The sequence below is a fragment of the Trichomonas vaginalis genome, chromosome II, assembly GCF_026262505.1.
Source record: "Trichomonas vaginalis G3 chromosome II, whole genome shotgun sequence".
NCBI lineage: Eukaryota > Parabasalia > Trichomonadida > Trichomonadidae > Trichomonas > Trichomonas vaginalis.
Window position 1 is genome coordinate 9748667 of NC_067204.1, and position 27782 is coordinate 9776448.

At 30.5% G+C, this 27782-nt stretch overlaps 12 protein-coding genes across 12 annotated transcripts, besides 3 other annotated features; 8 read left to right on the forward strand and 4 right to left on the reverse strand.

The window, feature by feature from the left end:
- Positions 1–427: 427 nt before the first annotated feature.
- TVAGG3_0515990 (leucine-rich repeats (6 copies)-containing protein) lies at positions 428–3271 on the reverse strand (the record flags this gene model as incomplete). Its single annotated transcript, XM_001320628.1, has 1 exon — positions 428–3271. The coding sequence occupies one exon, from the start codon at positions 3269–3271 to the stop codon at positions 428–430; it is 2844 nt and encodes a 947-aa protein (XP_001320663.1).
- A 985-nt stretch (positions 3272–4256) lies between these two features.
- On the reverse strand, positions 4257–5430 carry TVAGG3_0516000 (protein serine/threonine kinase protein; the record flags this gene model as incomplete). The annotated part of the gene is made up of 1 exon (XM_001320627.1): positions 4438–5430. The coding sequence occupies one exon, from the start codon at positions 5428–5430 to the stop codon at positions 4438–4440; it is 993 nt and encodes a 330-aa protein (XP_001320662.1).
- A 926-nt stretch (positions 5431–6356) lies between these two features.
- TVAGG3_0516010 (galactose-binding domain-like family) lies at positions 6357–7647 on the reverse strand (the record flags this gene model as incomplete). Its single annotated transcript, XM_001320626.2, has 1 exon — positions 6445–7647. The coding sequence occupies one exon, from the start codon at positions 7645–7647 to the stop codon at positions 6445–6447; it is 1203 nt and encodes a 400-aa protein (XP_001320661.1).
- Positions 7648–7929: 282 nt separating this feature from the next.
- TVAGG3_0516020 (spectrin binding) lies at positions 7930–9403 on the forward strand (the record flags this gene model as incomplete). Its single annotated transcript, XM_001320625.1, has 1 exon — positions 7930–9339. The coding sequence occupies one exon, from the start codon at positions 7930–7932 to the stop codon at positions 9337–9339; it is 1410 nt and encodes a 469-aa protein (XP_001320660.1).
- Positions 9404–9498: 95 nt separating this feature from the next.
- Positions 9499–9617: a mobile genetic element.
- Positions 9618–10460: 843 nt separating this feature from the next.
- Positions 10461–10498: a mobile genetic element.
- A 23-nt stretch (positions 10499–10521) lies between these two features.
- Positions 10522–10715: a mobile genetic element.
- Positions 10716–11074: 359 nt separating this feature from the next.
- Positions 11075–12155, forward strand: TVAGG3_0516060 (RNA binding; the record flags this gene model as incomplete). Its single annotated transcript, XM_001320624.2, has 1 exon — positions 11075–12106. The coding sequence occupies one exon, from the start codon at positions 11075–11077 to the stop codon at positions 12104–12106; it is 1032 nt and encodes a 343-aa protein (XP_001320659.1).
- Positions 12156–12888: 733 nt separating this feature from the next.
- TVAGG3_0516070 (malate dehydrogenase) lies at positions 12889–13959 on the forward strand (the record flags this gene model as incomplete). Its single annotated transcript, XM_001320623.2, has 1 exon — positions 12889–13884. One exon carries the CDS (start codon positions 12889–12891, stop codon positions 13882–13884), a length of 996 nt encoding a protein of 331 aa, XP_001320658.1.
- A 409-nt stretch (positions 13960–14368) lies between these two features.
- On the reverse strand, positions 14369–15810 carry TVAGG3_0516080 (BAR/IMD domain-like family; the record flags this gene model as incomplete). The annotated part of the gene is made up of 1 exon (XM_001320622.2): positions 14524–15810. One exon carries the CDS (start codon positions 15808–15810, stop codon positions 14524–14526), a length of 1287 nt encoding a protein of 428 aa, XP_001320657.1.
- Positions 15811–16398: 588 nt separating this feature from the next.
- TVAGG3_0516090 (armadillo (ARM) repeat-containing protein family) lies at positions 16399–17882 on the forward strand (the record flags this gene model as incomplete). The annotated part of the gene is made up of 1 exon (XM_001320621.1): positions 16556–17872. One exon carries the CDS (start codon positions 16556–16558, stop codon positions 17870–17872), a length of 1317 nt encoding a protein of 438 aa, XP_001320656.1.
- A 1344-nt stretch (positions 17883–19226) lies between these two features.
- Positions 19227–21503, forward strand: TVAGG3_0516100 (ankyrin repeat and SOCS box-containing protein 4 family; the record flags this gene model as incomplete). The annotated part of the gene is made up of 1 exon (XM_001320620.1): positions 19227–21503. The coding sequence occupies one exon, from the start codon at positions 19227–19229 to the stop codon at positions 21501–21503; it is 2277 nt and encodes a 758-aa protein (XP_001320655.1).
- A 936-nt stretch (positions 21504–22439) lies between these two features.
- On the forward strand, positions 22440–24549 carry TVAGG3_0516110 (Cullin homology domain family; the record flags this gene model as incomplete). The annotated part of the gene is made up of 1 exon (XM_001320619.1): positions 22946–24520. The coding sequence occupies one exon, from the start codon at positions 22946–22948 to the stop codon at positions 24518–24520; it is 1575 nt and encodes a 524-aa protein (XP_001320654.1).
- A 1311-nt stretch (positions 24550–25860) lies between these two features.
- Positions 25861–26451, forward strand: TVAGG3_0516120 (protein of unknown function (DUF3447); the record flags this gene model as incomplete). Its single annotated transcript, XM_001320618.1, has 1 exon — positions 25861–26451. The coding sequence occupies one exon, from the start codon at positions 25861–25863 to the stop codon at positions 26449–26451; it is 591 nt and encodes a 196-aa protein (XP_001320653.1).
- Positions 26452–26522: 71 nt separating this feature from the next.
- On the forward strand, positions 26523–26774 carry TVAGG3_0516130 (protein of unknown function (DUF3447); the record flags this gene model as incomplete). The annotated part of the gene is made up of 1 exon (XM_001320617.1): positions 26523–26774. The coding sequence occupies one exon, from the start codon at positions 26523–26525 to the stop codon at positions 26772–26774; it is 252 nt and encodes an 83-aa protein (XP_001320652.1).
- Positions 26775–27782: the final 1008 nt, after the last annotated feature.

Genomic DNA, 27782 nt, shown 5'->3' on the forward strand with positions numbered 1-27782 from the left:
TGAATTAATTCAATATACATACAAAGTGTGTGAAATATGTTTCTCAACGATTTCAAGTATAATATGAAAAGAAGAGTCTTTATTAATTTAAATAAATAAAAAAATAAGGCGACCCGCTCTTGAACCTTTACCAGTTTAAAATTCTACATGACAGTCTTGTCATTAAAAATCATGATGAACATATAAATATTGGCATCATTATAACTCCCATATATAAGTGGCTGTTCTATCCTTTATTTTTGAAAATTAATTGCTCAATAAGAAATGATTTTAGAATCAAAATCAAAGTCGAAATCTTTTAGTGAAATTATTCTTTCGTATGTATGATACCTGTGGTAATTACATTATTCCAATAATATTTCAGTGTTTGAATTTATTTAAAAAAAAAAGAAAACTGTATTATTTACCAAATGTTTACTATAAATTTTTATGGTTCTTGGTCAGCTTCAACTTTCTTTTTCTTTATTAATGTAAAATAGATGATTACTAATACAATTGCAGCTACTGCAATGAGAACTAAAATAACTGTGAGAGCAATTTCTGCTGGAGTCATTCCACGGTGGAATCTCCAGTAGTAATAGTCAGGAAGCTTCTTGCTGCAATCACCATTAGATTGAATTTCATTTGATAATTGATCTGCATAAGAATCAGAGCACGAATTAATTGCAAAATCAGTTGAACCTTTATTGGAACTTGGATATTTAACAATTGCAGCTGATATTCCAGTTGAAACTGAACCAGATTGAATATTTTCAACTGGTTGATTCCTTGATAATGATTCGACGTTAATAACTCCTTCTGGAACTTCATAAACTTTTGGAAGAGTACCATATGATGCAATAACGTTTTGTGTCGATTTTTCAATGATGGCGTGATCTTGTGCTTCAAAGTATGGATTTGAAGAATCAATTTCAACATCAAGATTTGGATAACCATTAAATGCATTAGAAGTAATAAATCTAACAGTGTCTGGAATAATAATTTTCTTTAGATTAGGACAATTCGACCCGATTGAACCGATTTCAAGGATTCCTGATTCATATTCAATCCTTTTCAAATTATTGCAATATGAAAATGCAGAGTCCGAAATTACCAAAACAGAAGCAGGAATAACAAGATTCTTAATGTAAGTATTTCTAAAGGCTTGATTATTGATCGAAGTTAATTTGTTCGAGAATGTAACACTGTAAAGAGATTCGCATTTAAGAAAAGCGCCTGCAAGAATTATATCAACATTTGAAAGGTCAATATATTTCAAATTATAGCAATTCCAAAATGCTTTTGGTCCTATAGATCTCAATGTTGATGATAATTCAATGCTCTTTAATCTATAGCAGTCGGAAAAGGCCAAACTATCAATTGCGACAATTCCTTCTGCGATGATAACTTCCTGGAGGTTATACGCATCTTGGAATGCACTAGATGGGATATTAACTCCATTGAAATTCTTTATTTCCAGACGTCTAATATTTGATTCTTTAATAGTATTTGCTTTCAAGGTGATCATTAATCCATCGATAATTAACTCTCTGGGTCTATCGCTAAGGGAAAATGCATATGCATTGATGCTATCATACTCAGATATAGTCATTGATTTTGATTCATAATTTGGGAGTACAGCCAATAATTTTTTCTCTGTAAAGTCACTTGTAGTTGATTTATAATAATAGTATAAGATATTATTATCAAATTTAAGCCTTTCGGCATTTTCTTCTAATTTGATATCAAATTCAGAGCAATTGATGAATGACTGTGGAGTGAAACCATCAGTATCAATTTTCACTGTTTTCAGATTTGTGCAATTGAAGAATGTATGATAATCTGTTTTTCCAATAATTACTTCCTCAATTTGTGTGCTATCAAAAGCGTTTGATGATAATTCTATGCTTGAGAAATTATATGATCCTGTCAAACCTGTGAATGAAAATGCATAAGAATTTATATTCTTAAGATTCTTTGTGAATTTAAGACTTGTTAATGCAGAACAATTCCCGAAGCATGAGGATGGAACTGTTTCAACATTTTCAAGAAGCTCTACACTTGTAAGTTCTCTGCAGCCTTTGAAGGATGATTGGCTCAATGTTGCATTAATTTTGAGGGTAGAAATGCCGCCACATCCTAAAAATGCATTATTGTTGATTGTCCATTCTTTTGGTACATTGGTTAACTTTATGTTATCACAGAATGCAAAACAACTATCACTGAATGTAATTTCAAGTGATTCATTAAAGGACATTGAAAGATTTGTGCAATACATGAAACATTTTGAGTTAAATGTTGTTACTGATCCAAGTGTTGCTGACTGCAAATTGATGCATAATTCAAATGCAGAAGTAGAAACAGATGTAATACCCTTTGCAACAACGGATTTAAGAGATATGCACATATGTGCAAAGCCTGCTGGGATTGTAGTTATGCTTTCATCAATATTGATTTTTTCCAACTTTCCACAAGAATCGAATATAGAACTACCCAATGTTACTTGCTTTGGAATTGTAACACTTGTAATATATGTTTTGGCAAAGACTTCATTAGAAATTACCAAATCTTCAGTTCTTTCACTGAAAGAAATTGATTCAAGAGCAGATTCTTCAAAAGCCGAAGATTCTATCCTTGTGCATGATGAAGGAATCGTAACAGATTTAATACCTGCACGGTAAAATGCCTCAGAACCAATTTCAGTAACTGAGCTGATTTCTATTGATTTTAGTTTGTGGCAATTATAAAATGCACTTGAACCAATTGATGTTAATACGCCTGTTGTTATTGAACTCAATGAATAGCAATTTTTGGCAAAAGAACTACTGATTGAAGTCACATGGCTTGCAACAATTTTCTCAAGTTTATAACATGATGAAAAAGCATTGGATCTAATTGTTTTAACATTTTTGAGATCAATACTTGTGATTGCAAATGATTGAAAGCAGCCAGAGGAAATTGTTGTAATGGAATCTGGGATTGTAATTGAAGTGAGGTATTCGCATCCATAATTTGATAAATCAAGTTCAGTAGAACTATATTTTTTGATTTCTAGTTTTTGAACATATTTTAAGTATGGCTTTAAGACCGAAAGATAGTTTGTGGTTGAGTCAATATCATAAACAATCGTAGTGATTTGATGATCCCTTAATAATTTGTTTATTTTATCACTATCAACCCTTGTATCTTCAGCTGTGCTAAATGTTAATGTGTTGCCAGTAACTGTTGGCTCATAGTGATTGATAATACCCTTAGATAGCAAATGACTAAAGGTCAGAGTGCTTCTCAGCATTCTAAAATAATAAAAATCCGTTTCTAATTTCAAGCACGATAAGATTTGTGTTATTTCTTTGTTTCAATAATTTTAAAAAGAAACGAAGGAGGTGTGAAATATTGATCTTTATTTTTAACTACAACTTTGAAAGGATTATTGAAATCATCACTGAGAAATTGTGATAAATCAAAATTTTCTAGGCATAGTTACAAGAGAACTAAAATATTATTTCAGGGTAAAATAAAAAAATGAATCGGTGTATTGAAAAATTCAATATCAGTCGTTACACTGAAAAATTGAATATAAATGTTTAAGAAATATAATTTCTTTGTAAAGCGTAATATAAATCTTCTATTCCGTTTAAGTTTTCTCTCAAAAACCTGGCAATTTTAATTACTCGACTATTGGACGATGCGTTTTCTTTAATTAGATTTCAAGAACTCATAATTTTCCGAATTAATTTTTTTGATATTATGGTCAATTTCCACAAATATAAATCCTTAAATCCCACATAAAAAGAAATGGTGTTGGGTCATCTTATCGATATATGTATAAAAACTATCAGAAATCAAGTTATTCAAGCTGAAACTCATTATATCAAAATTGAGAAGATTCTGATAATTTACCATTCATAGATATGGAGCTAAATCTCAGGATTTGATCATTTTTGAATACAAAATACTCAAGCTGAGGCAATAAATTCTAATAGATGTAACATTCGAGAATTAAATCCAGTCACAAATCTTGAATTAAGTGTTGAATTATCAAGATTTGACAGACTCATCCAACATGCTTGTTGCACAAATGTGATAAATTTGGCCTGTTCTACATGTCTAGATTCATTCATTATTGAAATATTTTATTCTATATCTTTTAAGTTTCAAGTCCTAAGTCCTCAAAAATTTAAATTTAAAATGAGTTCGTTATCATTCTTAAAATACAACGAAGTTATAAATTGAATTTTCTTCAGATTTAAAAAAATTAAATATTTTTGATGAGATGACTTATGTATACCTTTATTAAGAAGACTAAATACGTATCCTATGGAAGAATCTTATGGTTATTCAAAATAATAATTTTTCAAATAAAAATTTTAAAATATTACAATAAATTAGTGATTTACTAATTTAAACATCCGATTCAATTACAAATATACATAATATGCAATATAATACATTGAAATTTCAAAAATCAAATTCTGATGGAGGTCTCATGTTCGAAAACAAGGATAAACTGGATAAATTGCTACTACTGAACCTAGTTGGTGAGTTTTTGGTGGTAGGAGATAATGTAGAAAGGCCATTTGATTTAAATATGTTTTTATCATCAAATTGCAATGAATTGAAGCTATTAAAGGAGCTGACCTTAACCATTTTCTTACTTTGCTTGGAGATCCAGAGGTGTCCGATGCATTGGTCAATAGAAAATCTGCGAGTTGGTTCAATTTCGAGCGATCTTTGGATAAAGTTATGTGCTGAGGTACTGATGTATGAAGGAATCTGAATCTGTTGGAGAATTGACTCTTTGATGATATATTCTGACTGATTATAGGAATGTGTGTTTGTTTTGAACGGATGGGATCCAGTAACAAGTATATATGCTATCACGCCAATACTCCAAACGTTTGCTTGCGATGCAACGTATGATCCTGACTTGAAAAATTCCGGTGGCGCATTTTCCAAAATTTCGGGTCGAGTTTGAAGGCGTTCATTATACGGAATATTAGCCAGGAATGAATAGTCTGTAATTGTCACATCATCATTTGGTGTAACGAAAATAGTTTGTGGATTTATCTGAATATTTCCAAAACCAGATTGATGCAAGTATTTAACTGCTTGAAGCAATTGATTTAATATGTATGCAGCTCTTTCTTCTTTGATTCGAGATCCGGTATGAATTGTTTCAATGAGAGGAGTTCCATTTGGTAATTCATAGGCAGCGTAGAATGTTTTGGAATCTTCAAAAACATCTACACAATTTACAAGGAATTCACTTTTCAAACTTAAAAGCATTGAAAATGGGTTTCTTGTGGTTGATTTTGCAAGATCTTTAGGAATTCTCGAAACATTATACATTCTGTTTGCTGCTTTGCCAATTGCATTATAAACGGTAATGTTTTCGTGTGTTTCTACAATTCCATTAAGTGTATAAAAGTCTATTAAGGACGAAACTTCCATGAATAATTTGAATTCAAAAAATTTGTCACAATTATTTTTATGCAATATTGAGATGCATTTAATTTGGTTTTTAAAAATATGTTTGAACGATTTTTCGGAAGGTTTTAAAAATTGAATACTACTATTCAATATTTTGAGTAATCTGCAGATTAAAATAAATGAATTATAATAAACATGTGTGTTAAAAATATTAAAATATTTGAAATAAATACTTTTCAAATACCTTATTGAATTTTTTTATTAAGAACCTCCTTACGCAAATCAATCATTACTATAGCAAGACTGTTCAAGAAAAATAGATTTGGAAAATTGGTCACTTCTCAAAAGATAAATGTAAAATTTTGAAAGGAAATCGTTTTGCACTATCATCAATGCTAAATAATTTTATAAACATTTGTAAAATTTGATTTTTTAGAAATTTTTTCAGATCTCAAAAGTGATTGCATCAGCTTGTTTAAAGATGATGGTATATCTGAGAATGGCAATGCCTTGTTAATAAAGTCTTCCGAAGCGAATTTATTGATCGCAAATAAATTTATTTCAATCCAACAAATTTGAAATACACAATTGAAATACACACACATAATATGGTATAATTTGAACATTTTTCCATACCGAGAAAATAATCTAATAAAATTCAAAATCATGGTCTTTATCCATCACATATAATCAGATCTCTTTATGTATTGAGTATATGTATTCAGCCAGTGCATAAATCTAATTATAACACTTCAAAACAAAATTAAGGAAAATAGAACAATCACACGTGGTACTAAACTAGATTTTGAATTATTTCGATGAAAGATTTAAACATATTGTCGTAGCTTAACTACTATTTATCTCATAATTAAATCTAATAGAATACTAGCATTTAATTGTTAAGATTACATTTATTATTGATAAATAAAAGTGATATATTGTATAACCTAGTATGTTTAAGTCAAATTTATATCATAAACAAATAATATTTTAAATATGAAAATGAAATTCATGTTAATTATTGGTGAGATCTTCTCACACTCCTCCAAACATCTCAACACTGCCAATAAGGAAATCATTTTCATCATGGGTGTTCAAACCAGTTTGAATTATCTTCACAAACCGGCCATCAGCTGCTTCATTGAGCTGTATTTTGTAATCTTTCTCTCTTATATCATTATTTCTTTGAGAATCAACAATTTTATAATTTAAATTATCTTCAGAAACCATTAAATCCCAATTCATTGGACAATTACCCCAATCCCTCATGCACTTTATTTGATAAGATTCAATATGTATTCTCTTTGCAAATGACAGCAGTATCCATTGATTTGGTTCATTTAAAGATTGAAAATATGTTTTTCTGTTGTTTTGATTAAGAACGTTTTCTGGTTTCATACTCTTATGCAAGCAGGATGAACTTGTAACAGTTATTTCATTCAGTGGCATGTTCTTAATGATTCCGTTTGGAAATTCATTCAATTTCATATTTGAAACGGGAATTATTGGCTTTTCAATATGTTTCTGACTTTTATCTTGTTTGTCTTCTAGTATAATCTTTCCAATGCAATCCCAAACATGTTTATCCATGAATTTATAATCAAAGATTTGAATGAACTTTTGAATGCAGTTTTTGGGAAGAATACTTAAATCAATACTTTCAAATACAATATTACTTGGATTATTTGCATAGACTTGCATAATAATTTCGAATAAATCATTAATAATATTCTGATTTGTTTCTTTGTTTAAAAGTTGGCCGATAATTGATGATAATGCATGAGGATCAATACTAAAGAGCTTATTTTGACTAATTTCTTTATAATGAGCTAAAAAGAAATCAAGAACTTTTTTCTGATCAAATTGATAAAAAATATCAAAGTTATTGATGTTAATTTCGCTGTGATCGATGCAGAACTTAATAATTTCTTGATTTCCTATAGAATTGCCTAGCTGAAGAAATTCGGGAAGAAGGTTTTTCGAAATTTTAATTAATTTCCCAGAAATCAATTGTTTTATTATATTAATAATTGCATCATCTATCTTAATATCCAAAACTAACTTTAATGATTTATCTTTAAGATAGTTTTTATAGGCAATTTCGGATATAAAAATTGCTTCGATAAGAGATAGATTGATAGTTATTTCTTTAAATGAAATAACATATTGCTGATTGGGGATATTGATTAATCTCTGAATATTTGAACAAGAGAAGGAAAAATAAAGATCTTGATTCATCAAAAAAAAAGTGAAAAAGTGTCAAATCAGTCAATTCTATCGGTGCTTCACGCCAATAGAATATTTCCCATACTTTTTAATTTATGAATCTACAATAAATCCGCATCACATTTTATATTTTTTATGACTTTTCTATTGTTGTTATGTCATTTCTCATCAATAAATTATAACTGAAATCTTGGCAGTCATTGTTTTCAACATCTGTATAATAGCATTTTTTCTACAATTGAATTTAAGTGGTATATTATATGGTAAAACCTAGATATATCCTTCATTAAAATAATGTCCTCTCAAAACGTTCATCCAAGCAAATACAGCAGATTGCGAAGTTTCTACAAATACTATATCGATATATTTAATACGTTGTATCAGTTGAAAAAGGAAAAAGAAGAAGAATTAAACTCGATTTACAAAAATATTAAACTAAAATTGATTGATTCAAATAAATATCCTCCCCAAGATATGATAAGAGATATTTTAGATATCATTCCGTATAATAATCGCTATGCAAAGTCATATTTATCTCTTGCCAAATTCATATCTGATGAATATCATGTCAAAGAGGTCAACTGTGTCATAAAAATTTCAAACTTCCTGTTTTATATAGAATATGGAATTAATTTAGCCAAAGATGATGACTTCGAAAACGATGATTTTAACAATCTCGAAATTCACACAGATGATACAATTTACAAAGCAATTATGAATAATGACTTAATAAAATTCATCTTCTTTATTGAAACTAAAGGTTTTGATGAAACTCAAGAACTTGAAAGCAGTTTATATCCATATTATTATAAAGGATATTCTCTACTTGAATTATGTTGTTACCATGGAGCAGTTGATTGTTTCAAGTTATTAAGAACGAAATTCGGCTCAAAAATAACTAAAAAATGTCTAGCATTATCATTTTTAGGAGGAAATCAAGAGATCATGAATGAATGTTTGAAATATAAGAAACCAAATAAAGAATGCATGAAATATGCAATTATTTCACACAACATTGACTTTATCACATTCTTAATGTATGAACACAAAATAGATATCGATCTAAGATACTCAGGAACTTACAATAATCTTGAATCATTTTTAGTTTGTTTCGATCAAACTAATGAGATTGGCGAATACCTGGTTTATTCACTGATGTTTAAAACTCCATCTCTTGTTGAATACTTCCTTTCACATGGTGCAAATATTAATGAAATAATTTTTGATGGAAGCACCGCACTTCATTTTGCAGCACAGAGTCATAGCAAAGAAACTACTGAAGTTCTTGTTTCACATGGTGTAAATATCAATAGAAAAACTAGATATGGAATAACTGCTCTTCATATTGCAGCAAAATATAATAGCAAAGAAATTGCCGAAGTTCTCGTTTTACATGGTGCAAATATCAATGAAAAAAAATTTGATGGAAACAACGCTCTTCATATTGCAGCAAAACATAATAGCAAAGAAACTGCCGAAGTTCTCATTTTACATGGTGCAAATATCAATGAAAAAAATGAAGATGGAAACACTGCTCTTCATATTGCAGCAATACATGATAGTAAAGAAACTGCCGAAGTTCTCGTTTCACATGGTGCAAATATCAATGAAAAAACTAATGCTGGAGAAACCGCACTTTATTTGGCAAAATATTTTAATTGTATAAGAACTGAAAATTTTCTCAAATCGCGTGGTGCAAAATAATGTTCTTACGCAAGATACTATTCTTTTTCTGGTATTTTTGAAGATGAATTTCATTAGAAATAAAAAAAATTTAAGCTTTTTCATTTCTATACATTAAGCGATTTTCCAGCCCTTCTCAATTTTTTATGATTATTCCCTACTTTTTATTGGATCTTTAATGGTGCACTTACGCCCCTATGACAGGGCCTTCAATTCAGATGTTTAAGGTTAAATTTTAATGACGCTTCACGCCAGTTGTCAAAAATTTGAAACAAAGTCAGATGGGCGTAAGTGCAGCCTTAAAAAATGCTTACATTCGACTCTTTGATGTAATATCCACAGAATATAATAATAATATTTGATAAAAAGATATATTATTTATATTTTTGATTTTTGAATTACGGAAAAAGTGAATTGATAACTTGATTTTTTTATATGGTTAATTTTTCAAATGATATTATGAAGATCTAAAATATTAAAAGTAAAAAATTGAATTACGGAAAAAGTGAGGTCAAAAATATATAAAATTTGATCATAAATAAAATCGTTTTAAATTACTTCTTCATTTAAATTATAACAATTATTTTTGGTTTTATATTTTTTTGGATCAAATCCATTTTAATAGAATTTATATACTATTCATCTATTAGTAAACACTACCGTATATTACTTTTTAAGCTATCTTATTTTTTGAAATTTTATTCAAATCTTTGGTCGCAAGAAGAATTGCATGATAAATAAAAACATTTAATCAAAGTCAATTTTATTTTTCATATTCAAATGGACTGAGTGTTAACATTTAACATTTTTTGCTAATTGTCGTCAAAAATTAGGCGTAAAGCAAAAATTGATATTTCATATGGTTTTATGATAGATAAGCATTATATTCCCACTCATTATATTCGTAAATTTTGAGGTTTATCCTTCGCTTTTAAGATCATTGAATTTGATTTTTATAAAAAATAGTTATATATTAGAAAATAATATGAGTTTATGTGATATTATTTTTCAGAAGATTTTGTGTTCTTCTTCAAAATTTTATTTTTTTATTAAAAAGAATCTTTACAAAATATACATTTACTTTAATTAATATTTAAAAACGTGCTCTATCAAAAGTTCCAAAAATTCAATATTTTAGCTTTTCTGAGGTGTCACTTTTGATGAATTTCTGTTTACAACATGAAAAATGATGAGAAAAGGGAAAAAAGGCAAATGAGAGCAAGAGGAGGGGAAAAAAAGAAAAAGAAAAGAAAGGGAAGGGAAAAATAAAAGAAAGAAGGACATATAAAAATTTAGATGCGCATTCTTAATGCCGAGGCGGCTTGCCGCCGAGGCGCGACTTTTTTAGGCCTCTACGGTAACCCGGCAATGTTTTTTTAAATCTTGTACAGCCCTAGTCCAACCTCATATTTATTAAGAATATGTTGCCAAGACAATTGATCACTGAATTAATATTTTGATAACGAATAATTTGGGGAGTCCTGTTATTATTTTTGAAGATTCGTCGATATGAGGTAATGTATAAGATAAGTGTGGAGTCTATATGTTTATATAGCTTAAATCCAAAGGGAAACAAGTGGGGAAAGTTGTTCGCAGGAAAAAAAAAGACGTTAAAAAATAGGGATCACTATTTCCAAAATTTTCATTAAAATAGTGTATGATAGTCCATAAACAACATGAAAGATAACAAATGAAGGGGACATTTTTAGGCTATACGATGAAACGATAAAAGTGATAAATTTTGGCACTTTTTATAATGAGTGAGGCTGCTAAGTTGCTTCTTGGGGGCACATTCCAACTCCATAACCCAAATGCCCCTACGCAGCACAAGCCTATCGACAGATCTAATCAACCGCGCCAGAATCACAATGTACAGATGAACAATCCTCCGCCAATGCCAAAACCCCCGGCTAAAGAAGTCCGTCCCCGCCAGAAAACTCAAATAAACCCTCCGTTACATACTGTATTTTTCTACAACATGCCATTCAATACGCCAAAAGAAAAAATAAATGAATTTGTTTCTCAATTTGGAGAAATTGTAAATCTCTATCCACGTAGTGAGAAAGGACAAGCATTTGCTACATATTACGATATAAGAGACGCTGAAAAAGCCGTCGAAGCTGTTCAAGACAGAGAATTTATGGAACGCAAGGTCAGTTCAAACTTTGCTTTCCATCCTCCTACTATTGGCACTGTTGGGCAATGTCCAACATCTGCCTCTATTTTTGTAAAACCTGTCAATCCTAGTGTAAATATCACTGATAAGGATTTAGATAGGGTTCTTTCTCCATTTGGAGAAATCAGATCGATTGAAGGTAAAGGATCAAATCAAGAACCAAATAATTTTCTTGTTAAATTTTATGATATTCGCCATGCGCAAGCAGCTGTTGCGCAATCTCGAGTTTTGAAAACACTGGATGGCCATGCTTTAGATATTACATTTTACTCTGAGCCAGAACCAAAACAACAATATCAACAGAATTCTATGCCTCCTAGAGGGTATCAGGATTATAATCCTCCTCCGTCATACGGCGTTCCACAATACGGAGCGCCAATGCCACCACCACCTCAATACGGAGCTCCACAGTACGGTGCTCCTCCGCCAGGTTACGGCGTTCCTCAATATGGCGCTCCAATTCCTCCGCCACCACAGTACGGAGCACCGGCGCCATACGGACATCCTGTGCCACCACCGCCACAGTACAATCAGCCGTTTATGCCACCAAAACCCAATAATGTTTCACCGGACTTCTCAGCTTTGGCGAAGTTGGTCCAAAAACAAATATAGAGTTATAAATTTGAGTAGAGCAAATTTCTTTTGTCATTGAATTACCCTGATTTTTTTTTAATTTTTCTAAATTATTTTAATTTTTTTTTATTTATATAATGTTGTAGTTTGTTTATGATTATATGTATGTTTTGCTGGATGAAAAGATATATTAACTAGGTTATATATGACAATCTAGTTTATCAAAACGATATTGATTTTTATATTTAAAAAATATCAATAGACACATAAATTAATGAGATAAATTCCTCTGAGATCCCGCAAATTTAATAATGAATTTCCATAATTTAGCTCATAAATATGAAGGTTAAACATTTTAGCAACAAGATTCCAAATTCAATGAACTATGACTCCTGTTTCTACATGAGATATGTTTTGCACCTAGTAATGTTATATGATTCTTAATCAGATTTAATTGGATTGATGAAATATGCATATATTTGAATGATGGTCAATTACAAATTCATATTTAATCATGTGAATAACAGTTCTGTCATGGCATCAAATATAAAGTCTTATAACTCAAATTAAAGCAATCGAAGGTGAATAAACGTTCTTTACTGAATTTATTGATTGTTCAATGAAGCTGTTAATATGAGCATTACCATGGCGAAACATTTTCAATGCCTGTCAGGCAAATTTGATGAAGTTACAATAATTTGAGTCGAAAATAATCGATTTCCGATTTTTGATATAGAGCTGGAAAGGAGGTGCTTATCAAGCATATTTTCTTTCTATTCAGATCCATCGTTTGGAGAAATCGATAAAAAATTTCTGTCAAAATGACTGAAAGTGTAAGAGTCCTTATCTCTGGAGCTGCAGGTCAGATTGGTTACGTGATGTCCCATTGGATTGCAGATGGTATGCTCTTTGGCCAGCGTAAAATTATTCTTCATCTTTTCGAATCAACTTCCGCACAATCAAGATTAGATGCATTAGCGATGGAATTGCAAGACAGCAGTTTCCGGTATCTTGATGGAGTTGTTGCGACAACAAATCCAGAGGAAGGATTCAAAGACGTTGATGTCGCATTTTTGTTATGTACTTGCTTTACGCGCCCAGGACAGAAGCGTCTAGATATTCTTGCTAACAATGCAAAAATATATAAACAGCAAGGCGAATATCTGAATAAATATGCGAAACCAACATGTAAGGTTTTAGTAACAGGAAATCCTGCAAATACGAACGCATTAGTAACATTACTTAACGCACCAAATCTCAAACCAGAAAACTTTACATCTCTTTCTTACCTTGATCACCTTCGAATTACGAATGCTGTTGCGATAAAACTTAACATCGAAAGTTCTAAGATTCGGAATGTTATTGTTTGGGGCAATCATTCAGACACTCTATTTCCTGACATTTCGCAGGCATATTTCGAGAAAGATGGCGAAAAAAATTTTGTTTCTTCACTTCTTGAGGAAAAATACATTCACGAAGAACTTCCAGACTACATATCCAAAAGAGGATGGCAGATTCTCAATTACAGAGGACTTTCTTCAGCATCATCTCCTTGTTTAGCTGCAATTCTTACAATGAAGGCATTTCTCTTCGGAACAGAACCAGACCAAATCATTTCAATGGGTGCGATTGTTCCTCAATCGTCTCCTTATGGACTCCAACCAGGTCTCCTTTGTTCCCTCCCTTGTACAGTTGACAAAGACGGAAAAGTTCACATTGTCGAAGACTTACAGCTTAACGACTGGGTTAATTCTAAGCTCAAAGCAACAGAAGAAGAACTTATCCAAGAAAAAGAATACGCAATGTCAATTATTTGAAATTTTTTATTTACCTTTAATTTTTTCTTATCTTCAGATAAGAATTCACCAAAATGGATCTTTGATTAAACGGACTTATAGTTAATATTTTAAGAATTCAATTTAAATAGTAAATTTTTTCTTCTATTTGAGGTAATTCAGTATGTAATCAGGGGTAGTTTCAATATATAGCTTAATTGTAGTTGAATTATATATGAATTTTACAATGAATCCCATAATAGAAAATAAAAATCAAAAATTATTAACCAATATTAAGCAAAGATAGTACATATCGAATTTTTAGACAAAATAAAAAGACCTTACCGATAATATATCCTCTAATTCTTTGATTATATTTTCCAAAATTATTTTGAAAATCAAAAATTGAAGAAAAAATTCGGGAATATGAAATTCATTTTCATGATTTTGAAAAAAATTTGGAGAATTTCAAGAACTTAAAAACATAAATTATACGCTTTTACAACAAAAATATTGTGCCAGCTCATGTAAATTTGAAATAAAAATATTTTGATCTAAAAACTTCTAAGAACATTAAATTCTTCAGTTGTCACTCATGAAACAAACGATTTTCAGTTAGTCAATAAGAATAATTTAATAAACAAAATCCGTAATCTTACGAATTATATAATAAAAGTACAGTTAATTAACACGTTCTAGATTCTGAAGAGGTATTTCTCCCTTCTTATTGGTTGGTAATGTACAGAAAGCCATGTAATCTTTAATTTCTGAGACTGCGACAATTGTATTCTCTTCTACTGGGTAATCACCCATCTTGTACTTCTTTATCACCTTCCATATCGATCTGCCATGCATTGGTTGGTTGGCCAAGTACTCAAATGGCAATTCCGCACAAGCACCAGTGCTATTAACAGTAACTATGTAGAAATCCTTTTCTGTGTAATTTACTGTAACAGATTCACCTTTCTTTATCGTAATATCTCCTTCAAAATCTTTGATTAAAGTATCTTCATATGTTCCGAGTTCATCTGAGAAGAATTCATGGGTAGGAATGAATTCGCTGATATCAACTGGAATTTTTGGTGCCTCGTATTCCACGAATTTCATGAACTTGTCGGTGGAATCTGCAACGCTTGTATCTAAATGAGGAATATCCAATTGATAATCGAATTTTCCGATCAGTTCACGTAATCCAGATGCAAATTCCTTAGCTTCAGATGATATCTGTAAGAAAACTCTGGCAAAATCACTAATAAGGTTCGTGAGTTTCTTCTGGCGAGCTATTTCCGCTTCCTCCCATATAACCAAAGATGTGTCTGCTTCTTCATTAAACTGCCAACGTTCTGAGTTGTATTTTTCGAGACAATCATCCAATTGTTTATGTAACTGCGTAACGGTTTCAACCATGTTCTCATAGGCTTCTACATTGGCCTCGGACTTATCTACCTTCTGAGCATCATATAATTCTTCTAGCTTTTGGCAGTTTTTGTAAAATGTATCTAACTTTTCTGAATATGTTTTCTGATGTTGTTTAAGCGTTTCGAGAGACTTTCCGTATGTTGATTTTATATTATTAACGTTTTTCTCGTATTGATTTTTTATTTCGGCGATTTTTGGGATGAAAAATTCTTCAGTTCCTTTTGTAAACATTGAAAGATAACCAGAATCCATTATAGCAGCAAATATCTGATCAAGAAGTTCATTCAATTTGGTTCCTGGAACTATTTCCATATAACTACTCCTGGTTTTCTTAAAAATGCTTTTCTTTTCTATATTTTTCTTTATAGGCTTAGGAGCATTAATTGTCTGCTTTTGCATTTCAGCTTGGAGCTGTTGATACGACTTATTAAATTGGTCAAGGGTATTTAAAATTGTATCCATGATTTCAATATTCGTAGAAACAGCTACATTAATGTCAGCAAACGCTGCTTCGTAGTCAAGCGGCGTATGCCCTTTTTTCACTGTCATAAAACTAAAAAAAGTGACTCGTGTAAAAATTGATATCAATTATTTGATACTATGATATCATGCATAGATCATTGCCGGACTTTCTGTTGTTTCAGAATTTAAAAAAATATATCAGTAAATTTTTGTAAACCAAAGATCTTTTTTCTTCTGACCTTCATCAATACCATTTCCATAAATTTTGTTATTTAAAGCAATATATGGAAGATCTCTGACGAGCTTCATCTCGAACTTGGGATCGTGATGGTCAACTTATGAGGAAAATCAGGAAGACAAATTTCATATAACCTATCATGGTTGTTTATATCAACTTTCTTTTAAGATAACCTATAGCAAAGCAAATAACTTAGTAGTTCAATTTGTTTAAGCTCAACGATCTAATATTTTTTAAATACCTTAATTTTTACAAGTTATAGAACTCCAAACCACATTAACTTCGAATTTTATTAGCTCTAATCTTGGATCGGAACGAATCTTGTCTAAATTCTTTCTGGAATATTGTAATCAATGGCAAATATAAGAACATTCATAATACACATACATATATTCTTCTAAGTAACAACAGAAAGTAGCATTATTTGATGATTTGTGCTTTTTGGCTAAATTTTACTTTCGATTTCTGCAAAAATTGAAAATCAGCTAGATATCGTTTGAATTTGAAGTCTCAAAATCTTGTTTAGTAAGATAGAAGATGAACATGTAATGAGGAAGTCACTTTGTCACTTTTCTTTGTTGATGCGTTGAATAGATGGAAATGAATTTCGATCCAAATGGTTCAGACTGCAAAAAGAATTCCATAAAAGCATCAAATAAGTCAACATCTATTACAGATTTCATTTATAGTTGCCAAATCCTTACGAATAATCTCGAAAACATCGATGTTTCAACAATCTGCACACAATTAAGCAATCTCTATTCTTTTATCCAGTCGCAATCAAATAGTATTGAAGAAATTGCACCAATACTTCTTAATGAGAAACTTTTGGATCATATTTTTTCATTTACCTTTCATGAAGACACAATAGTATCAACGACATCATCAAACATCATATCCAAGCTTATTACAGATAATGCCTTGATCAAAACTAAAGTATTTGATTTGATTATGAAGAATCTTCAAAATACAGATTCATTAAAGAACGAATCGTTTTATGATATCATTCTTACCATATCCACACAACAAATTCTTGATCAAAATGAAATCAATTTAATATCCCCAATAATCTTTTCATTCTTCAAGGATAACCAGGCAGAATACGTCCTAGAGCTTGTCAATAACTTCGTTACTACTTACAGCTATCCTTTTGAAGTTATTTTCGAGATATATCAAATTTTATTTTCCCAAGAAAGCTACATGTTTTCATCATATCCAGTATCATATGTCCTTCTTGCCAATTGCATAAATCAGTTTCCTGATCAGTTTTTAGACATTTTGAAAGAAGAAAAATTTTATATTCTTTTAAATCAGCAACACACATCAAATCCGCTTGTTACTCAATCAAGGTTGTACTTTATACAAACGATGCTATCTAACCATGACATTATTCCCATTATTTTCGAGAATTTAAACTGGGTTGAATTATTTTCATCAGAACCAAACTCAGAATCGATGCCAATCATCGAAACAATCACCAAACAACTTATTGATAATGATAGCAACACTATTTTCTCTTTAATTGACTCAGGATTAATACATTTCGTTATTTACGGGATTTCTAGCGATAAAAACCTCGCAACAAGAATTTCCTCAGCGAAATGTTTACTTTTCCTTCTTAAAGAAATAGGAAATGAAGCTGTTTCAGCTGCAATGAGAATTGGATTCGTAGAAGCCATTGTTCAGATACTTTCTTACAACCCATTCATAGAAGGATTGAGATTACTCAATATTGCAATATCATATTCATTGTCTTCGCGAAAAATTGATGCAAAAAGAATAATTAAAATTATTTTGAACGAAGACTTAGTAAATACTATGGATGATTATGATCTTGATGAAGAAATGAGACATATTTGGGATACGATACTATCTGATATTGATAAAATCAATGATATGAAATCAAAATAATAAAAAATTGACTTTTTTTCCATTTTAAATACAGATAATCTTTTTAAGACATTATGTACATTAAAGATAATACTATTGAAAAGGTGATATTCCCCAATAATTTCTAAAATATTTAAAAATACAGACAAATAAGAGCCGAATAAGAAATTCAAGGCTAAATATTAATGATATAAAGGCAAACATTTTTTATCAGATAGATGTCTTATTAATAGGTCAAAAAGCATGAAGTTATAAAGTTGTTTGATTATTTCATAAGTGGCGGAACAAGAATATTAATGTGTGGGACCAAATGGGTGGGTTGGTGTGACTCCAGCCTGTAAAGCGTACGCTACCCTTAAAAAATAGGCAGTCGCGTAGATCAAGGTAAACTGCGGTTGTCATGTGTTGAGTGCCCTCCTACCAGGTACTGCTGCGGGGTCGTGGGTCCGACGAAGGTTGGAATTTCGATCTTGATAATGCAATCTGCACTGCGTGAGGCCGGTAAACGGAACAGCGAAAAGGATTCCAGCGGTATGGTGCGTAGATTCTGGGCGCGAGCATGCGCTTCAGCCTCTGACTTGGTTCAAACGGTCCACTATTTTTTCCTCGATCCTTTTTGATTTAGAAGCAAGAATACCCTTTAGCAGGCGGAAATGTGAATATCTATACTGTTTTTGTTTGGAAAGGTTAAGAATTGAAAATTTATATTAAATTATTTTCAATTTCACTGGCCAACGGTGTAGAACTCATAAAGAGCTAAAATTTCATGTATAAATGGTGCAATGTAATTAGAAATGAAATCAATTTTCATATCTAAATATAATTATTTTATCATGTTTGAGAGTTTTAACGGCATTTATAATGGTAAATTTTTTAGATATGGCATTGCGTTCAATGAGGCTCTCAGACAAATGAAAAGGATATCGATTTTATGAAATCCATTTTTTATATATTATTAAGTCATGTATAAAAAATAACACATGTTTTGGACTAAACTTGTCGCATCGGCAATATATTCAAAGAATTTGATGGTTGATTAATTTTTTTTTTGAAATTTGCCAGTAGGATATACTTAATACGACTTAAATGGGTAAATCTTTTTGATCCAAAATTGAAAAATATTATATGATTATCACTGATTTCACAATTTCTTTCACCTAGAGCCAACAATATTTTTGATATCTATTTGCTTTCGACTTTAAAACTTTTAAAGAGTCATTTCATGTGTATGAATTTCATTGTAATCATTAATTCTTATCCGAAATTTTTTATAATATTGTTTTCATCACCCATCGCTTTACATTTTCTTCTGTTAATGAATTAAAAAGGTATTTAATCTCACAGAGTGCAAGTATGTGATTTAAATATTTTTTTGATGTGTGATCAAGACACGAGTCCAAATAAGTATAGTGAATTGAGAAACATCCACAAATATTACATCGATTCGTATGCTGCATTGTATCGGTTAAATGCTGAAAACGATGAAGAATTAAACTCAATTTACAAAATGATCAAAGCAAACTTGATTGATTCAAAGAAATATCTTCCTGAAAAAATTATACGAGAGATTTTTGGTATCATTGTCTTTAACAACCGCTATACAAAGTCATATTTGAAACTTGTGAAACTCATATCTGACAATTATCAAATAAAAGAGATACCATATCTATCAAAAGAGTATATATACCTTTTTCATAAAGAATATGGAATTTATTTAAGCAACCCAACAGATATCAGATTTGATTTTTTAAAAAATATGGATGTTTGTTATGAAGATACAATTTACAGAGCCATCATGTATAATGATCTAAAACGATTCATCTATTTCACTGAAAGAGATGGATTTGATGAAAATCAAAAGCTTGAAAGTGATTTCTATCCATCTTCCATTAGATTTTCATTACTTGAATTATGTTGTTACCATGGAGCAGCTGATTGTTTTAAGTTGTTAAGAACGAAATATAACTCGGAAATAACTCAAAAATGCCTAGGAAATTCATTTTTGGGAGGAAATTCAGAGATCATGAGTGAATGTTTGAAATATCAAACGCCAGATAAACTTTGCATGTATTATACAATTATTTCACACAACATTGATTTTGTTACATTCTTAATGAATGAATACAATATAGAGATTGATCCACATGAATGCGGATTATATAATAATCTTGATGCATTATTAGTTTATTTTGATCAAACTAATGATGTTAACAAATGCTTAATTTATTCATCGATGTTTGACATTCCATCCCTTTGTGAATATTTCCTTTCACTTGGCGCAAATATCGATGCAAAGGATGAAATGGAACGTACCGCTCTTCATTATTCAGTATTGTTTGGTTTCCTAGAAATAGCCGAATTTCTTATTTCTCATGGTGCAAATATCAATGAAAAAGATGTAAATCAAGAAACTTCTCTTCATCTTGCAACAGATAAATTTGACGATACAATGGTTGAATATCTCCTTTCACATGGCGTTAATGTCAATGAAAAGGATATAAATGGATGTACTGCTCTTCATTATGCTGCAAATCATAATCTTAAAGAAATAGCTGAACTTCTTATTTCATACGGTGCAAATATCAATGAAACAACATTAAATAATGAAACTGCTCTTTATCGGGCGTCAGATTGCGGAAATAAAGAAATAGTCGAACTTCTTCTTTCACATGGTGCCAAAGTCAATGAAAAAAATATAGATGGAAATACAGCTCTTAATATTGCCGCACACAATGATTATACAGATATTGTTCAGCTACTTCTTTCACACGGCGCTTCTGTTAATGAAAGAGATAAATATGGAAAATTTGCTCTTCATTCTTTAGTATCTTGTCATGAAAAAGCAACAGTCGAACTTCTTCTTTCATATGGTGCAAATGTCAATGCAAAAAATAATTATGGAGAAACTGCTCTTCATACAGCAGCATCTTATGATAATAACGAAATAATCGAACTTCTTCTTTCACATGGTGCAAATGTCAATGAAAAAGATAATTATGGAAAAACCGCTATTCATTATGCAACAGAAAGCAATCACAAAGCTACAGTCGAACTCCTTCTTTTACATGGTGCTAATATAAATGAAAAAGATGCAAACGGAATAACAGTTCTTTATCTTGCATTAAACGATCTTAATAATGAAATGATTGATTTGCTTGTTTCATATGGTGCGAATGTCAACAAAAAACGTGTAGATGGAAAAACCGCTCTTCATGTTGCAGCTTGTAATAATAGTATAGAAACAGCCAAACTTCTTATTTCAAATGGTATAAATATCAATGAAAAAGATATTTTTGGAGAAACCGCTCTTCATTATGCAGCAGGTACAAATAGTAAAGAAACAGTCGAACTTCTTATTTCACACGGTGCAAATATCAATGAAAAAATAAAAATGGAGAAACCATTTTTCATAATGCAGTATATCATAATAGTAAAGAAATTGCTGAACTTCTTATTTCACTCGGTGCAAATATCAATGAAAAAGATAATTATGGAAAAAACTCTCTTCATTATGCAGTACAGAAGAATGGTAAAGAAACAACTGAACTTCTTATTTCACTTGGTGCAAATATCAATGAAAAAGATAATTATGGAAAAACCGCTCTTCATTATGCAGCAAGTTCAAATAGTAAAGGAACAGCTGAACTTCTGATTTCATACGGTGCAAATATCAATGAAAAAGATAATTATGGAATAACCGCTATTCATGAAGCAGCAAGGTATAATAGAAAAGAATCAGTCGAACTTCTTCTTTCACATGGTGCTAATATCAATGAAAAAGATAATTATGGAAAAACCGCTATTCATTATGCAACAGAAAGCAATCACAAAGCTACAGTCGAACTCCTTCTTTTACATGGTGCAAATATCAATGAAAAAGATAAGAATGGGAGTACCGCTCTTCATTATGCAGTTTGTCATGGTATCAATATAGAACTAATTAAACTTCTTCTTTCACATGGTGCAAATATTAATGAAAAAGACGCAAATGGAGAAACAGTTCTTAATATTGCAACACATAATAATAATAAAGAAATAGTTGAGATTCTTCTTTCACACGGTGCAAATCTAGATTAAATGGGTAAATGAAAAAAAAAAAACATAATTTTTATAAATCATTCTTAAATTTACTTTTTTTACCACATTTTTATAAACACACAAATATATAAGCTCTCTGATTTCTCAACATCGGATTTGTGAAATCGACATTTTCAATCTCTTTCGGATTGAAATTTCTTTCAGTGAATCTCTTTGAATCACGCGCAGATTCAGGTAACCTTGGAGTAAATCCACCTCCAAATGTAGTTACACCTGCAGAACTTGGCTCAGTAATGAAATAAAGATCTTCTTAATTAGCAACCGAACTTTGTAGTTTAAGTGTTTTTCCTCGCATAGATGCGGTTAATTCCTTTCTCTTTGTTATTTCCTCTCTAGCTTATTGACATGAAATGTTTTCTTCATTGATATCAACATTTCATTGAGAATGATTATGCTCTCAAACAAAGTTAATGAGATAAAATTGTTGTATTAAACTTTATTTAGATTATAATTATGTTTTTTCTTATTTCATACATTTCCTAAAATTATGCCAGAATGTTGAATGTTGGAAGAACTCAATCGGGAAAACTCCATGAAGAACAAAGGCATCAACGGAAAATAACAAGCCAGTTGAGATCAAATTCAACTCAAATTAAACATTCTCCTTTATCAGTTGTAGCAAAAAATAATGAAAATATTTTACTACTTTTAAACGAGATCAACCAAAATCTCGATATTTTCCTTAACCAGTCACCACATAATGTTGGGTCTTTTGAGAAAATATACCAGAAAATCTCAAAAATTTCTTCACATAAAGATTATAATCTCCTTGTTAATGTATATTTAACGGAAAAGTCAAGCGAAATGTACCAAAAATTTCAGAGTTTGATTGAAAACGACTCCTCGATTAACAACATCGCGCTTCAGATTCATCAAATTTCAAGAAGTGTTCTATTCTTTTCTTACGTCTTTGCCTCATGGTCATATTCGAATATGACAGTCCAGAAGAAGGTATGCCTTGAGTTTAATACTCATTTTCGATCAAATACGCTTTTTATGGAGAAAATTTTCCAAGAAACAAATAATTACATAGACACATTACGCATTTCACAAGAGAAAGAAACAAAACTTCAATGGATTATTGACTTTATCATCAAAATCGGTCTTGAAAAAGAATTTTTACAATCATTCGAAGAAAATTCAAAGAATTTCCTTTTCCGTAATCCGATTACAGACTACCAGTCAACAACCATCATCTCACAGGTAGACGAAATCATTTCAAACAACAAATCAATATTTCAATCGATAAACTCATCATTTTTAGAGAAAATCGATAATCTTTATCGCTCATTAGCCTATAATACGTTCATTGTATCCGAGTTAAGTACCATTTTCGATAACGCTTTTGATTTACAAGATAAAAATGCTTTTAAAACAATAACTAACTTCATTAACAGCTCCAACATCGAAGGACTCGTAGATAAATACAAGAATCTGTGGATCTCACGCCTTTCTACCTATCTAAACAGCTTGTTTTCGATGACGAATAATTCTTGTATTCCGAAATTGATATCTGTGTACAATTTCATCAAGAGTTTCAACGACGAGATACCATCAGGATTGCAAGGTGACCTATTATTACTACTCCAGAGGTTCCTAAACGACTCAAATACTTTTGGTATTTATATGATCGCGAGATACATACATAATATTATAGTTACTGAAGAAGTCACGGACCAGAAGATGAAGGACGTCGTATCCATACTAAGTTTGTTCGATGATACCGATCAATTTTCCCAGTTTTACCATCATTTCCTTTGTAATAGATTATTGAGGTACTTCACTCCACCCCCTGCAATAGAGAAAAATTCAGTCATTAGCTTTTCTCCGTTTATCGAAGAAAGCATAATGAAACAAATCAACAGAATGATGGATGAAATGGAAAATGTTGAAATTTTCGAACATTCTTCAGAAATGAACATCAAATTCATCGCAGTAACCTCTGGATTATGGATTGTACCATTATCCAAGCAACTATTCGTACCTCCTGAAGTAGAAATCGCAAGAGAAAGTTATAGAAAGCATTATAAAGAAAAATTCCCAAAAAGAGCGTTGAATTTCACTCCATTAGTTGATCATGTAACATTTAAGTACAAAGGAGTATCATGGAGTGGATTTTATCCTTATTTGGCAGTTTTAATGGCGATCAGCGAAGATAAGAACATTTTTGAGATTGGATTAACACAGAAATGCATCCCAGAGGTTGTTAATGCACTTCTCAAGCTAGGATTGATCCAAAGGATGGCAGGAAAATACATTTTAGCATCAAATTTCAAACCTCAAAGGAAACTAAACAAATTACCGCAATTATCCATATTCTTGCCACAAGTACCAAGAAAATTGGATCATAAGGAGTTGTTCTCGAAGAAGAAACCAAAATTAGAATTTTTGATCACAAGAACAATGAAGAATTACGAAGGAGTTAGCGCAGATGAGCTTTACCAACAAATAGCTAATACTTCACAGTTCTCAATCCACAGAAAAGAGTTTGACTGCTGCATTGCCTCTCTAATTGCAACTGAACAGATAACAATGGACTGCAACCAGAAATTGCATTATAATCCATTTTAGTTTAATAAAATAGTGTTTGTATTTTTTCGTAAAGACTTTTTTTTCTCTTTGAATCAAAGAACTTCCTTTTGTCACTTTTTTAGATATGAAAAAAATGCACCAACATTTGATTGATGTTTTTCAAGTTATTCCTTGGTTTATTTTGAACAATTATCACACTGTATCTTCATATTACATAACACTACATGATCATTCCTTCAAAAACTATGTATGAATAAGAGATATGTCAATTTACGGAAATTAATCTATTTCAACTTTTTTTGCATTCTTATTTGTAAACTATTGAAAAAACAAAAGTTTTCAAAAAAAAATGTTTTATATTTAGAATCAATGGGAATTAAGAATTATCTTTTTTTATTATTATTTCTAATGAAATTAATCTTCGAAAAGATCAGAAAAAGAAAGATAAGTTTTTCCATCATTATTTTTTTGTTCATTAATATTTACATCATGTGAAATAAGAGATTTAATATTACATGCTGCAACATCAAGAGCAGTTTTCCCATCATTATCTTTTTCATTGATATTTATACCATGTGAAATAAGAATTTTGATTATTCTTGGACATTCATAATATGCTGCAAAATGAAGAGCAGTTTTTCCATCATCATCTTTTTCATTGATATTTGCTGCGTGTGAAATAAGAATTTCTTCTGTTTCTTTACTATCAAAAGTTGCTACATTATGAAGAACATCAAGAATGTAACAAAATCAATGTTGTGTGAAATAATTGCATACTACATGCATTCATCATCTGGCCCCTGATATTTCAAACAATCAGTCATTATCTCTTGATTTCTTCCTAAAAATGAAAACATAAGACTTCTTTGAGTTATTTCTAAGTTAAATTTGGTTCTTAATAACTTGAAACAATCATCGCTCAATGGTAAAAACATAATTCAAATAATCGATATTTACAAAGTTATTTATGAAAGTCATGTACGACACATTTTTATGAATGTCATGATATATCGCACTATTACTTATAGCAATTGCATTAAAATTTGATTTCAAGATTGAAAAACAAATCTATTGTAAAATTCTTTCTGTTCTTTAATTCTATTAAAAGTATACAATATTCTTACTTTTTTCTCAAATGGCACTGCATTTGCCCCAATCTCAATTATATTTATCATCCCTACAATCTTGTATAATAGGACCTATAGGCCTCGACTTCTCTATTGTTATTTCATATCTTTGAACTGAATTAATGTTCATAAATTATTTCCGAAATCTTTGAGACCATTGTTTTTCACATGTTTAACATATTATTCATTTCTTCTAATGAATTTAAAAGATATTTGTAAGAAAATATGCAAATGTGTCCTAAAAAATTATTGATGTCCGAACAAGACATTCATCCAAATAAATTTATCGAACTACGAAGTATCTATAAATATCACATCGATTCATATAATGCATTGTATCAGCTGAAAACTGACAAAGAAGAAGAATTAAAACAAATTTACAAAAAGATCAAAACAAAATTGATCGATTCAAAGAAATATACGCCAAAAAGGATTATGGAAGATATTTTAAATATAATTCCGTATAATAATCGCTATTCAAAGTCATATTTGTTTCTTGCAAAATTCATTTCTGATGATTATCATGTGGAAGAAGCCTACAATGCTGCACGTATTTCAATCTTCCTGTTTTATAAACAATATGGAATTAAATTAGCCAAAGTTGATGACTTTGAAAAAGATAATTTTAAAAATCTTGAAATTCACACAGATGATACAATATACAAAGCAATTATGTATAATGACTTGAAAACATTCATAATATTCACAGAAAGACATGGATTTGATAAAGATCAAAAACTTGAAAGCAGTTTATATCCATATTATTATAATACAGTTTATATCCATATTCATTACTTGAATTATGCTGTTACCATGGAGCAGTTGATTGTTTCAAGTTATTAAGAACGAAATTTGACTCAGAAATAACTGAAACATGTCTAGAATTTTCATTTTTAAGCGGAAATCCAGAGATAATGAGTGAATGTTTGAAATATCAGGAACCATATGAAGAATGCATGAAATATGCAATTATTTCACACAACATTGATTTTGTCACATTCTTGATGAATGAATACGATATTGAAATCCATTTGGGATATTGCGCAGATTATAATAATCTTGAATCCAAATATTTCGATCAAACTAATGATATTTGGCATATTAACAAATGTTTTATTTTCTCATTGATGTTTGGCATATCATCCCTTTGCGAATACTTCCTTTAACTTGGTGCAAATGTCAATATAAAATTTACAAAAGAAAATATTGGTTTAATTTTACTAGATGGATTTGATAAATTCGGACAAACTGCTCTTCATATTGCAACAACTTATAATAGTAAAGAAACAGTTGAACTTCTTATTTCACATGGTGCAAATATCAATGAAAAAGATGATGATGGACAAACCGCTCTTCGTATTGCAACAACTTATAATAGTAAAGAAACAGTTGAACTTCTTATTTCACATGGTGCAAATATCAATGAAAAAAATAAATATGGAGAAACCGCTCTTCATATAACAGCAGAAAATAATAATAAAGAAGTAACCGAACTTCTTATTTTACATGGTGCAAATATCAATGAAAAAGATAATAATGGGTATTCTGCTCTTCAAGAAGCAGCAATTAATAATAGTAAAGAAACAACCGAACTTCTTATTTTACATGGTGCAAATATCAATGAAAAAGATGAAAATGGGCAAACAACTCTTCATTATGCAGCATGTAATAATAGCAAAGAAACGGCCGAACTTCTTATTTCACATGGTGCAAATATCAATGAAAAAGATGAAAGAGGAAAAACTGCTCTTCATATTGCAGCACGGTATAATTGTAAAGAAACAGCCGAACTTCTTATATCATATGGTGCAAATATCAATGAAAAAAATATTGAAGGAAAAACCGCTCTTCATAATGCAGCACGTTATAATTGTAAAGAAACAGCCGAACTTCTTATTTTATATGGTGCAAATATCAATGAAAAAGATGAAAGAGGAAAAACTGCTCTTCATATTGCAGCACGGTATAATTGTAAAGAAACAGCCAAACTTCTTATATCATATGGTGCAAACATCAATGAAAAAAATATTGAAGGAAAAACCGCTCTTCATAATGCAGCAGAGAATAATTGTATAGAAATAGCAGAACTTCTTATTTCACATGGTGCAAATATCAATGAAAAAGATGAAAGAGGAAAAACCGCTCTTCATCATGCAGTTGAGAAAAATAGTAAA